The sequence below is a fragment of the Chlorocebus sabaeus genome, chromosome X (assembly GCF_047675955.1).
Source record: "Chlorocebus sabaeus isolate Y175 chromosome X, mChlSab1.0.hap1, whole genome shotgun sequence".
Lineage (NCBI taxonomy): Eukaryota > Metazoa > Chordata > Mammalia > Primates > Cercopithecidae > Chlorocebus > Chlorocebus sabaeus.
This window is the reverse complement of record NC_132933.1, coordinates 337,934-350,309: the sequence shown is the minus strand read 5'-3', so window position 1 is coordinate 350,309 and position 12,376 is coordinate 337,934. Positions and strand designations below refer to the sequence as shown.

Here is a 12,376-nt window from a genome sequence, read left to right as displayed (position 1 = left end):
AGTTAGTTACTGTGCTGGAAGTTGACGATACAAAAAAGCAAAACCACTAACTCCCAGTCTTCACAGGGATCACAGTATAAGAAATTACAGTGCAGCATGGCAAACAGGATGACAGGAAAGTTAAAGGCAGTACATGGTGCTCTGGGGACATATTAACAGATAAGGCACGAAATGGAGATTTGCCAAAGGGTAACCAGAAAGACTTCCTGAAACAAGTGATGTCTGATTTAAGACCTGAAGAATAAGTAACAGACGGCAAGGTAAAGAGTGAGTGAAAGGCCAGGTGTGGTGGTTCATGCCTGTAATCCTAGCACTTTGGGAGGCCAAGGCAGGCAGATGGCTTGAGCTCAGGAATTCAAGACCAGCCTGGGCAACATGGCAAAATCCCATCTCTACAGAAAATACAAAAATTAGCCAGGCATGGTGGCGCACGCCTATAGTCCCAGCTACTCGGGAGGCTGAGGCAGGAGGATCACTGGAACCCAGGAAGTTGAGGCTGTAGTAAGCCAAGACTGTGCCACTGCATTCCAGCCTGGGTAACAAAGTGAGACCCTGTTTCAAAAACAACAACAACAAAAAAAAGTGAGCGAAGAGTTTTTCCAGAGAGGAAGCAGCAAGCATAAGGGCCTAGAGATAAAATAGTACATAATAGATTTAGGAAAGTAAAATCGGCTCACATGACTAGAGTACAGAATGTGAAGAAAAGGTAAATTATCTGGACAGACGAGGCTGGACAAGTAAGCAAAAACCAGGTTATACAAGACTTTATAAACCACACTGTGCATTATCCTAAGAATAATGAACAAGCATCCAAAAGTTTTAGCCTAGGGAGGCTGTGATCAGATTTGCACTTTAAAAAGGACACACTGGCTAGAGTGTGGAAAACTGACTCAAAGGAGGACCAGACAGGAGACTACTGCAGTATACCGGGTAAGGAATGAGAAGGGAAATAAACTAAAGTAGAACGGGTAATAAAGAAAAAGGGACAGAGCAGATAGAAGGCAGCATTTACAGAACTTGGTGACTGGCATGAGACAGGTTAACTAAATTTTGCCTCCCAGATTTATACCTTGGGCAAGTGGATAGATAGGGGTACCTGTTGAATTATATTAATGTTCACAGAGGACTGACATGAATTACAAGGAGATACAGGAACTCAGGCAAAATCTTTTCCTCTAACACTCTAAAACTATTTGCACCATTTCCACCAATGACTTCCACATTGCCATATCCAGTGGCTCTCTCTGAAATATATGATAGTGTTGACCACTTTCTTTTGGAAAGTGTTTTCTCTTCACTAGATTTCTTGACATCAGGTTTGCCTGGTGCTATAGACTGAACTGTGCCCTTTCAAAATTCATATGTTATAGTGTGACTATATTTGGAGACAAGGCCTTAGGGAGGCACTTAAGATTAGATGAGGTCATGAGGGTGGGGTCCTCATGATGGGATTAGTGGCTTTGAAAAAGAGGAAGAAAGAGATCACTCTCTTTCCACCACCTGAGAACACAGCAAGAAGGTAGCCATCTGCCAGCCAGGAAGAAGGCCCTCATCAAGAACTGAATCGGTGGGCACCTCACCCAGTCTCCAGAACGGTGAGAAACAAGTATCTGTTGTTTAAGCCACTCAGTCTATGGTATTTTGTTACAGCAGCCCAAGCAGGCTAATATACCTGGTTTATATCACAGTCCCTTTCCCTCTACACTAACGTTTTCTAGCTTCATTAGCCTCCTGCTTTTTTCACACTTACTCCCTGGAGGGCAGCACGCATTCTCATGTTTTGTTGTTGTTTTCAGCTACCACAATTGTGCTAATGATTCCCAAATCTAGATCTGACCTATCTCCAGAGCTCCAGGAAGACCTACACTACTGTCTACTAGACATATCCAACTAGACATACCATAGACAGCTTAAACATGACATGCCCAAAATGAAAGTCATCACTTTACCCATAAAATTTGTTTCTCCTAAACCAGACTTGTGAGTCACTTGGTGCACAGGCCACAAAAAGGTAGCAAGGTATGATCCCTGCCATCAAGAAGCCTACAGTCAGGGTACAGAGATAAACAATCATTTCAATTATAATACAGTCTGAGGCCGGACACGGTGGCTCATGCCTGTAATCCCAGCACTTTGGGAGGCTGAAGCAGGTGGATCAACTGAGGTCAGGAGTTTGAGACCAGCCCGGCCAAAGTGGTGAAACCCCATCTCTACTAAAAATACAAAAATTAGCCAGGCATGGTGGCGCGCGCCTGCCATCCCAGTTACTCAGGAGGCTGAGGTGGGAGAATCACTTGAACCCAGGAAGTGGAGGTTGTGGTGAGCTGAGATTGCGCCATTGCACTCCAGCCTGGGCAACAAGAGTGAAACTCCACCTCAAAAAAAAAAAAAAAATAAAATAATAATAATAATAATAATAATAATACAGTGTGATAAGTGTTACAATATGAACAAATTAGATGCTATGTAGACACATAAAAAGAGTGTCTGATTGGGGTGACTGACTCAGTGTTAGTGTTCAGGGGTTTCTGGAAAAGGAAACATCTAAGTTCAGGAACCCGAAGTGAGATTTTTAAAAAAGTAAGTAGATAAATATATGCCAGTAAAAGGTAACAGCTATTGCAAAGGCTAGGAAGAGAGAAAGAACATAGCATTGAACTGCAAATGGCTACGTATGGCTGGAAAGCAAAACTGAGGACTAAAGTAGTAAAAGATGAGCCCAGAGAAGGAAAAAGTGGCAGATCTTGAAGAATATTCCAAGTCCTGTTAAGGAATTTTACCTTAAGGGCAGACAGTATCTGTTGAACATGATCAGAACTGCCCTTTTAGAGGCATTAAACTACAAATTAAGAAAGTATTTCGCTTGGGACCTGTAAAGTGAGCAAAAGTTTACAAGGAGGCTTAAGAGGAGAACAACATTCCTAGAAGATAACAAAAGCATGAAAAAAAGGTACCAAAGCTCAAAATAACACAGCTAGATCAGAGGCACAGGTAGAGAGGCATGGCAGACAGATAACATCTCCTTCTACTATAACTGCATTTTAATTGGATTACATATTCTATACTCTCTTAAAGCTACATATGGCTGTGACTAAATTCTGGCTCATAATACATGAGCGGAAGATATATGCCCTATTTCCCAGTCTTGCCTCTAAAAGGACTACATGTGCTTTCCCTGGACATTTTCCCAGGAGCTACCTAGAAACACAGTTTGTAAGTCTAATACATTTTTAGGGAAAGTATAAAGCCCAAATCATAAGAGGCTAGGATTATTTAACCCTTAACCTCTAGGCCCACAAACCTATGCTGGCAGGAAGAGGACTACAAAATGTGTACAATTGCCAAAGACGATATACTCTCTAACTCCCATTTTGGATGTGACCAGAAAGGAAGAACTTCTTGTAGAACAAAGCCAGGAGTCAGGGAAAAAAGGTGAGGGAGTTCCTCCAAGAAAGCAGAACCACTAACCACTACCTGGTCAGAATAGGGGTCTTTGAAATTGTGTGAGGCAATTATTTGATCATTACTGGAAAGCAACGACTTCTACATGTTTCTCATTCTTCCCTTTTCCAAATGGGAGTTTGTAACTCTCACTATGATGATCCTTATTTCACCGTTGTCTACTGGGTTAGGCTGGGAGAGCAGGGAAAACATATGACTTATCTTTTAGTTTATGGTCAGTAGACCACAGGAGCCACTCCAGGGCCTGATGGAGAGGACTGTGTACCACCTAGACATGCTGGACTTGGAGCCAAACACAGTGACTAGATAGGTCTTTTGAGCTACCTTTCTCAGAGAAGAGGCATATTCTATGTTTGGGAAGAAAGGTTCACTGAAATATCTGGGTGGCCAGAAGAGCAGACTGGAAGACTGCAAGTCATCCCCTGATATCCTATAACTTCCTCCAGAGTAACAGAGTTTTAGTTGAGCCTACGACTGGATAGCCAGAAGAAAATTCCTGGCCTCCCTTCTAGCTATGTTAGCTACATGACTGTGTAGTGAACAATAAGATGTAAGTAGAAACTTCTCAACAATATCAGGCCACTTCTGGGTCCTGCCTTTAAAATTACTGGGCAAGCACTGGGATATAACAAGCACCAAAGGAGCTGCCTTGGCCAGAGGTGGAAAGCACTAATTGCTTTGGGAATTAGGGAATTGGAAATGGAAGAGCCACCCCAACATCCCAAACCACTCATCTCTGGACTATCTCACTAAAATTAATACTGTATCTCAGGGGTCTCTCTCACAGTAGCTTAGAGTGGACCTTAAACTGTATAAGGGGTTAGCCATAGAAAGTAATAAGGACCTCATTCTGAGATAAGAACTAAGGAAGTAAGGCTGGGTTAAGTAAGAAAAGATTTTCAAGTGCCAATGGGGAAGGTTGAAGCACTTTTTAAAACTAACTACTAAGATTTCCCATCTATGGCCACTCTAACAGTCACCAGAGTGATCTTTCTAAAGCAAAAACTGACTGAAGGCCAGGCGCGGTGGCTCACGCTTGTAATCCCAACACTTTGGGAGGCCAAGGCAGGTGAATCACTCGAGGTCAGGAGTTTGAGACCAGCCTGGCCAACATGGTGAAACCCTGTCTCTACTAAAAATACAAAAATTAGCTGGGCATGGTGGTACACGCCTGTAATCCCAGCTACTCAGGACGCTAAGGCACGAGAATCATCTGAACCTGGGAGATGGAGGTTGCAGTGAGCCAAGACCGCACCACTGCACTCCAGCCTGGGTGACAGAGTGAGACTCTGTCTCTAAATAAATAAATAAAACCTGACTGTGTCACATCCTGGCTGAAAACCTTCAATGCCTTCCCACTGCCCACAGGGTAAAGTACAAGCTCTTAATATGGCCTACAAGGCTCTACATGACTTTTCTTCTACCCATCTCTCTTTAGCTTTATTTTCACCATCCTGGGCACCAGTCACAGAGAACAGTCTGCAATTCCCTAAATATGCCCGCCCTATGATCTGATGCCTCCATACTTCTCTACCTGCTGTTCCTTCTACTTAGAATATCATCCTCCTATCTACTACTTCCCACCCTCCCACCCTTGACATCATGGATTTGACTGCCTCCCTCATTAAACTATAACCCTTATGAGGCAAATACTACATTTCTTGTTATATCCCCAGCACCAAGCAAAGTGCCTGGCAATAGTTAAGCGCTCAGTAAATATTTACTGAAAGAATGAACAAAGGAACATTATCTATCTTATCTGAATCATTTCACATATCACACAGCTCTAGAGCAAAGTCATTTTTATATTTAACATTTCCATATCTTTCTTCAAAATAAAATAATATCACTTCAATAATAGAATAAAATAATTACAAGTTAAATTTATAAGTAACAAAACCAGATATTTTCTAAGTTGTTGAAGGTTACTATTCTGTCAGTTTATTCAAATTATGTATCTAGAAGCTTGTTTTCTACTTTTCTACCATTCTGATTACAGTAACAGAATTCCCTTCTTTCATCCCTTACCACATGCACAACAGAACTCACTTGCCATGTGAGTATGTTAGTTTGTTATTTTCTGAAGGTATCTTGGCCAGAATCTGCTCTGTCACCTCCAGGAAGTTTCCTCCACACCAAGCATGTTTGGCAAGGATAGTGGTCCCCCTGGCAACAACAGCAAAAAGAATCGCCATGGCTTCAGTCTATCAAAAGGAAAAAGACACAGATTTAGAATATTTATTTGACATAATCTTTCAAAAGTAACTTACTATCATTTATCAACACACTACCTGGAGATAATATCTAACAAGGTACTATAACATGAAACTTAACAACAGACTTAACAGCAGGCTTTAAAAAAAGGTCAAAGTTTCCTACAAACTTACAACCTAAGCCATGCTTGTATGCATATAAAGAGACATACAAAACACATATACACACACACACACCATTGATAGATTTCATTTACAAATTATTACAGCACAAACAGATATCACTCTTTTGAAAAGCAATGACTATAGATAGCAAAGGTACATAAAGATGTCTTCATTCTTTAATGTAGAAATTTCATCCTGAAAATTTATCCTAGAGAAATAGTTCAATAGAAGACTCTAGATTCATAAAGATAACTATTAACAATAAAAATAGCCTATATTTATTGTTTACTATGTGCCAGGTACCATTTTAAGTACTTTATAATTATTAATCCATTTAGTCCTCACAACTCAATGAGATTATACACTATTACGATACTTCTATTATAGATGAGAAAACTGAAGCACAAATGACTTAAATAATTTCCCCCAAATTACAGAGCAAGTAAGTGTGGAGCTGCAATTGAAACCTAGGCAGTACGGTTCTAGAGCCCATAATCTTATCCTTTTACTGTACACTGCCAGTATAAAGTCATTATCCATAATAGAAACAAAGTGAAAATAACTCAAAGCTTCCACAAGAAAGGAATGGTAAGACCCTTCATAAACAAAACGTTACTAAAACAATATGGCATGAGTTTATTTTTCTTAAGTCTGCCTATGAATATGTGCTATTATTTCCCACCTAACAAGCCCAGCTTCTCTTATTTAATGGCGTAAACATAAAAAGAGATGAACAAATGCTTTACTAGTCTTCGATTAACTGTTAAACCTACTCTTATTTGTTAACATGCTCAGCATCCAACATACCAGTGGTTCTCAAACTGTTGTGGGAATACGAATCATCTTGTGTGGCAGAGTATGAGTCACTTGCTAAAAATTCAAACTCTTGGCATCACTTCCTGAAATTCTGATTCCGTAGGCCTGAACTAGGGCCCTGGAATCTGTATTTAATACAAGTCTGTCTGGATGCAGGTGATTCACACAAATATACTTTGTGAAACACAACAGCAAACTACAAACTGCTTGAGACCAGGGAATATGCAGATTCCTTATTGCAATCCCAGCATGGAAGGACAGCACACAGAGTAGAAGGTGCTCATCTGTCTCTTGGGCTGAATGTCTCTTGGGGGTCTCTGTTTCATTCCTACTCTTGAATTGAAGTTGTTCCCCAGCGTTGTGATCTCGACCATCTTCTTTCTAGAATTCTCCTTACAAATAGGTAGCAAGTTATAGTTTCCAAATTGCTGTCTTATACTTTAATTTCCCTTGATCCTAAAGCCTCCCTAACTGTGGATCCTACTGTTCTGTTTCTTTTCTTTTTTTTTGAGACAGGATCTTGCTCTGTCACCCAAGCTCCAGGCTAGAGTGCAGTGGCACAATCTCGGCTCACTGCAGCCTCCACTTCCCAGGCTCAAGTGATCCTCCTAACTCAGCCTTCGTAGTATCTGGGACTACAGGTGTGTGCCACCATACCCAGCTATTTTTGTATTTTGTTGTAGAGACAGGGTTTCACTATTTCACCCAGGCTGGTCTTGAACTCCTGGGCTCAAGAGATCCACCTGCCTTGGCCTCCCGAAGTGTTGGGATTACAGGCATGAGCCACCGTGCCTGGCCCTGTTCTGTTTCTTCAAAGCATTGCTACGCATTATCTCTGCTCCTCTGCCTCCTTTTAATTCTTCTACTTACTATAATCTGGCTGTTGCCCTTAACACTCCAAAAAACCACGCTTCCTAAGGTCACCAACAGCCTTTGTGTTGCAAAATACAGTGGTTGCTTTTCTATTCTTACCTTACTTGACCTCTGTTCCAGAGAGATGAAAAAGTAGGAGCCTCAGTCCCTGTGCAGGTTCAAGAAGAAAACTGAGCTTGGCAACAATTAATACAAAAAGATCTAGTGTTTCAGTGGACTGTAAGTTCATTATGAACCAACAGTATGAGATATTGCTTAAAGATGCTTACATAATCTCAAAGTACATTAAGAAACAGGGTGTCTTGACCTGTTTAAGTACTAGTCCCATGACACTCTGTGCTGGTTAGAACATATGTGAAATACTGAATTCAATTCTGGGTAGAATATTTAATGATTGGACAAAAGGGAGACAATATGGGCGAGAGACATGGAGATTATGTCATCTGAAGACTGGCTGGAGGAACTAGAGATATGTAACATGAGAAAGAGGACTTAGAAGGAACATTACAATAGTTTTTGAGTTTATATAAAGTACAGTCACCTGGAACAGGGAGCACATTATTCAGAATATAACTGGGAACAATGGATATAAGTTATAGGCAAGTAGTGTTTCATTCAATAAAAACAGCCCCCAACTTAAAAATGACTCTTAAACAGTGGGTACATAGCAACAGAAATTTTACTTTCCTTTCAGACGTCACTAATGGGAATTCCTTCCTCTCTCCTATACTGCTAAAAATCCCACCTATGAAGTCTTACCTGCCCCCACTGTAAGCGTCTTGTAATAGAATCCATAACGTCTTGATGAGTATTGGGATAACAGAAACAACTGTGGTACAATGAACACTGCGTTTGAAGTTAGAAAACCTGGCTCTGCTAATTATTAGCAGTATATAAATGCCTACTAAACCATGAAGTGCTATATAAAGATAAGATCCAAGAAGAAAAAGAATGAAAAGATAAGCCAGAGAGAGAAGGGAAGAAAAAAAGATAATGCAACATAAAGGAAAGCCCCATATCAACTCTGTTCCTCTTTGTTCTCCTATTCACTCCTCACTTGGTCCCACAGCCATCATCCCAATTCTACTTCATTCCTGCTAAGAACCCTGTATTAGTTTCTTGTAGCTGCAGTAATAAAGTACCAAAAACTTGGTTGCTTAAAACAACAGAAATGTATTGCCTACCAGTTCTGAGGGTTAAAAGTCCAAAATCAAGGTGTTGGCAGGGCTATGCTCCCTCTGAAACCTGTAGGAGAGAATCTTTCCTTATCTCTTTCTAGCTTCTGGTAGTTTGGTGGCAATCCTTGGTGTTCCTTGGCTTGGAGATGCAGCACTTCAATCTTTACCTCTGTAGTCACATGGTATACTCTGTATCTGTGTCTTCACACTGCATTCTCTGTGTCTCTTCTCTTTTATTATATGGATGCCAGTCATATTGGATCAAGGGCCCACTCTACTCCAGTGTGACCTCATTTTCAATTACATCTTAATTACATCTGCAAAGATCCTATTTCTAAATAAGGTCCCATTCACAGGTACCATGGGTTAAGACTTCAACACAGCTTTCTGGAGGACACAATTCAACCCACAACAAGCCCCCATTTTAAACTGATACTACACCTGATCTTAGCCAAAAGGCTGACAAGCAATGCAGACTTCCATTTTAGAAACTCACTCTTCACCCAAACAAATCCTACTCTTCCCTTTCCAGATACTCATATTGCCCAACTTGCCTCCCTCTCTAAAACCTCTATCCCTTCTTTTTCCTTGCTCATATTGGAAGACTGTCCTTAGAGCTAAGGGCTAGAAGGGTCACCCACAACAGTTTAGAGTTAGAAAAGTCTGTTTTTACTATGTTAAGGGACTAAAGAAATGATATTTTTGTTCTAGTTGTTGGGTTTCAAAAAAAAGATATGCTATAAGGGAATTCAAATGAGAATTATAAATGCAGTCTTTTAATAGAGGAGTTATTGTAAATTGTGGGGAAGGTCTTCAAGTCCACTAAATTAAAAGTTAAAATGATACTGGTTGGCATAACAACGTAAATGTCATGGATAGCATTATTTATAGAAGAAAATACATCCAGCGTTCCAAACAACAAGCTTACAACAGTACTTTTAAAATATATACATTTGTAAGTAAGGAATTGCCTGTATAAAAAAATTTGGTAATAAAATAGAACAGCAATGATGAAACTGCTCCTCCTCAGCAAAAGCATCTTCAAGTAGAGGCTGAAGACAGTTTCAGGTAACTAAGGGGAAAGGCCAAGTCCATGTGTTTTGAGAAATCTTTTAATTCTGCATTTGTATTTTGATAACGCTGAAAAATGTATAACAATATTCTGGATCATCTACATGTGTGTCTTATAAATGAGCAATGGCACACAATTCAGTGCTGCAGTTGCATTCCTGTCTATAAAGAAATAGGTGTCAATAAATCACCTAAAATGACAATGCTTAATGTTTACATCTTAGAAGCATCTGGCTGATCTTAGGTTGGCACATCCTAAATTCATGACAGTCATGACTCAAGCACTCTTGTACTGCTGTTGTTTTTAATCCGTTATAAAGACAAAATTTGTCTTTTGCAGTAATGATTTACAATTGAAAGATATCTGCATGGAATAAGACTTCAGTTTTGGCCAGGCGCGGTGGCTCATGCCTGTAATCCCAGCACTTTGGGAGGCCGAGGCAGGTGGATCACCCAAGGTCAGGAGTTCGAGACCAGCCTGATCAACATGGAGAAACCCTGTTTCTACTAAAAATACAAAATTAGCCAGGCGTGGTGGTGCAGGCCTGTAATTCCAGCTACTTGGGAGGCTGAGGCAGGAGAATCGCTTGAACCCAGGAGATGGAGGTTGAGGTGAGCCAAGATCATGCCATTGCACTTCAGCCTAGGCAACAAGAGCAAAACTCTGCCTCAAAAAAAAAAAAAAAAACACCAAAAAACTTTAATTTTAATACTTAAGACTTTAACTGACATCCTGAAAATAACAACGTGGCAGAATAACATTACCACTTAAATTATCTCAGGCAAAGGAGAAAGTAATACTCAAAGATGTGTTTCTTGGCCGGGCACGGTGGCTCATGCCTGTAATCCCAGCACTTGGGGAGGCCAAGGTGGGTGGCGAGACCAGCCTGACCAAAAATGGTGAAACCCCATCTCTACTAAAAATACAAAAAACAATTAGCCGGGCGTGGTGGTGCGCACCTGTAATCCCAGCTATTCATGGGGCTGAGGCAGGAGAATTGCTTGAACCTGGGAGGTGGAGGTTGCTGTGAGCCGAGATCGCGCCACTGCACTCCAGTCCAGGTGACAGAGCAAGACTCTGTCTCAAAAAACAAAACAAACAAAAAAAGATGTGTTTCTACCAAGTAGAAACCAAATGATACCAAAACATGCTGTGTGAACAGAGGTTATACAACTGTTCAAATAAAGTAGTACAATTAACTCATTACATAGCACATGGTGATAGGCAATGTAAAATTTTTAAAAAGTATTCTGTATCATTATTTATATTATTGCAGGAGGACCTATTATGTTAATTCTTGCAAGAGTTCATTGGCAGAATGTTTCATAGGAAATATAAAAAGGAGATTAATTTTTTTCCACCTTTATATCATGAGCAGATTATTAAACTAACTGGCCCACTAAATTAATGGAGGGAGGTACACAAGGTGCCTGGGAAGAGATAGGAGATCATTTTAGGAGGGATGGATGGAACAAGAGAAGGCATAGAGGTGAGAACAAGGTAAAGAAGGTACATAAGTTAGCCTGATAAGATGAAATGGTCCACCTTTGGTGAATGAGAAGGTTGAGGAATACGGCTGATGGCCTTACATAAAGAAGGCCTTGTATAAATCATGTCATTTAAATTTGATCAAATAGGGAGTCTTTCTATTTCAATCCAACACGTATGTACTGGCAGGTTACTATATGACAGTCAAAGTAGACATTAGAGGTATAAAGTTAAGGAAGAAGGGATTCCAATACTTGAGGGAGCCATAGAACAATGGGGAAAGACATATAAATAAATGCGATAAAGAATAACAAGTGAATAATCTCAGAATGTCCACAATTGCTCAGAAAATGTCTTAATGCTTTGTGATGATCTCACCTTGGATGAAGAACAGGAATGTAGGTGTCAGCCTATGCCTTAGGAATTTCCTCAGTATACTGTTAGGATTATTTATCCTTGGAAGAGAGGTCAAAGTGTGTATTTTACCCTATTTTCCCAGTGCTCAGCACAGTGCCTACCATCTAATATTCCCTCAAATATTTGTTGAATAAATGAGTGGACATTGAGCATATTTTGGTTTTAAATATACTATAAATGGTAGGTAACTTTATATTCAGAAGGACCTGGTAAGAATAATATTTTCACAACCAAACTATCTTTCTCAGTAAGATAAAGCAGGTGAGCTAATAGTAATCCAATCCCCCACTCTTCTCTCTGGGTCTTATAAGGAATAAACCAACTATAGATAAACCATGAATTCTGATGCAACAACCTTGGAGGAGATAGAAGAATGAAGAATAAACGCTGCTTAGACAGGGGAAAAGAAGAGGTGTTTATGAAAAGTCATGTTACAGATCAAGATTATTCCTGTTGGTATTACAACTATTCTTTCTGGACGATGCTCTGAGACCCAGTCCGATCCCTCTGACTTTCTTAGGATAGGATCCCACCCTTTCAAGTCAACCACCTGTTTTATTTCGCATTAACCAATATATAACATAATCCCAATTATTCCTGTTTTCCCCTCTAGACACAAACATGTAAGTTCCTGAGAGTAGCAACCTCTTAAGTCTTATTTACAGCTGTATCCCCTGCACTTAAAAGAGTGT

General features: G+C 40.2%; 1 protein-coding gene across 4 annotated transcripts in view; it reads right to left on the bottom strand.

Annotated features, from left to right (window-relative positions):
• Nucleotides 1-12,376, bottom strand: part of VAMP7 (vesicle associated membrane protein 7) — a 47,944-nt gene that overhangs the window by 34,639 nt on the left and 929 nt on the right. For 2 of the 4 annotated variants that reach the window (XM_073013271.1, XM_007993226.3), the window contains exons 2-3: nucleotides 7,629-7,677; nucleotides 5,512-5,666 (exon numbers count right to left, since the gene is read on the bottom strand). In XM_073013271.1, the coding sequence (XP_072869372.1) occupies nucleotides 5,512-5,657 (146 nt within the window). In that variant the 5' untranslated portion in view covers nucleotides 5,658-5,666; nucleotides 7,629-7,677. The remainder of the gene's footprint in view (nucleotides 1-5,511; nucleotides 5,667-7,628; nucleotides 7,678-12,376) is intronic. The other 2 variants (XM_007993227.3, XM_007993225.3) reach the window with 1 other exon arrangement.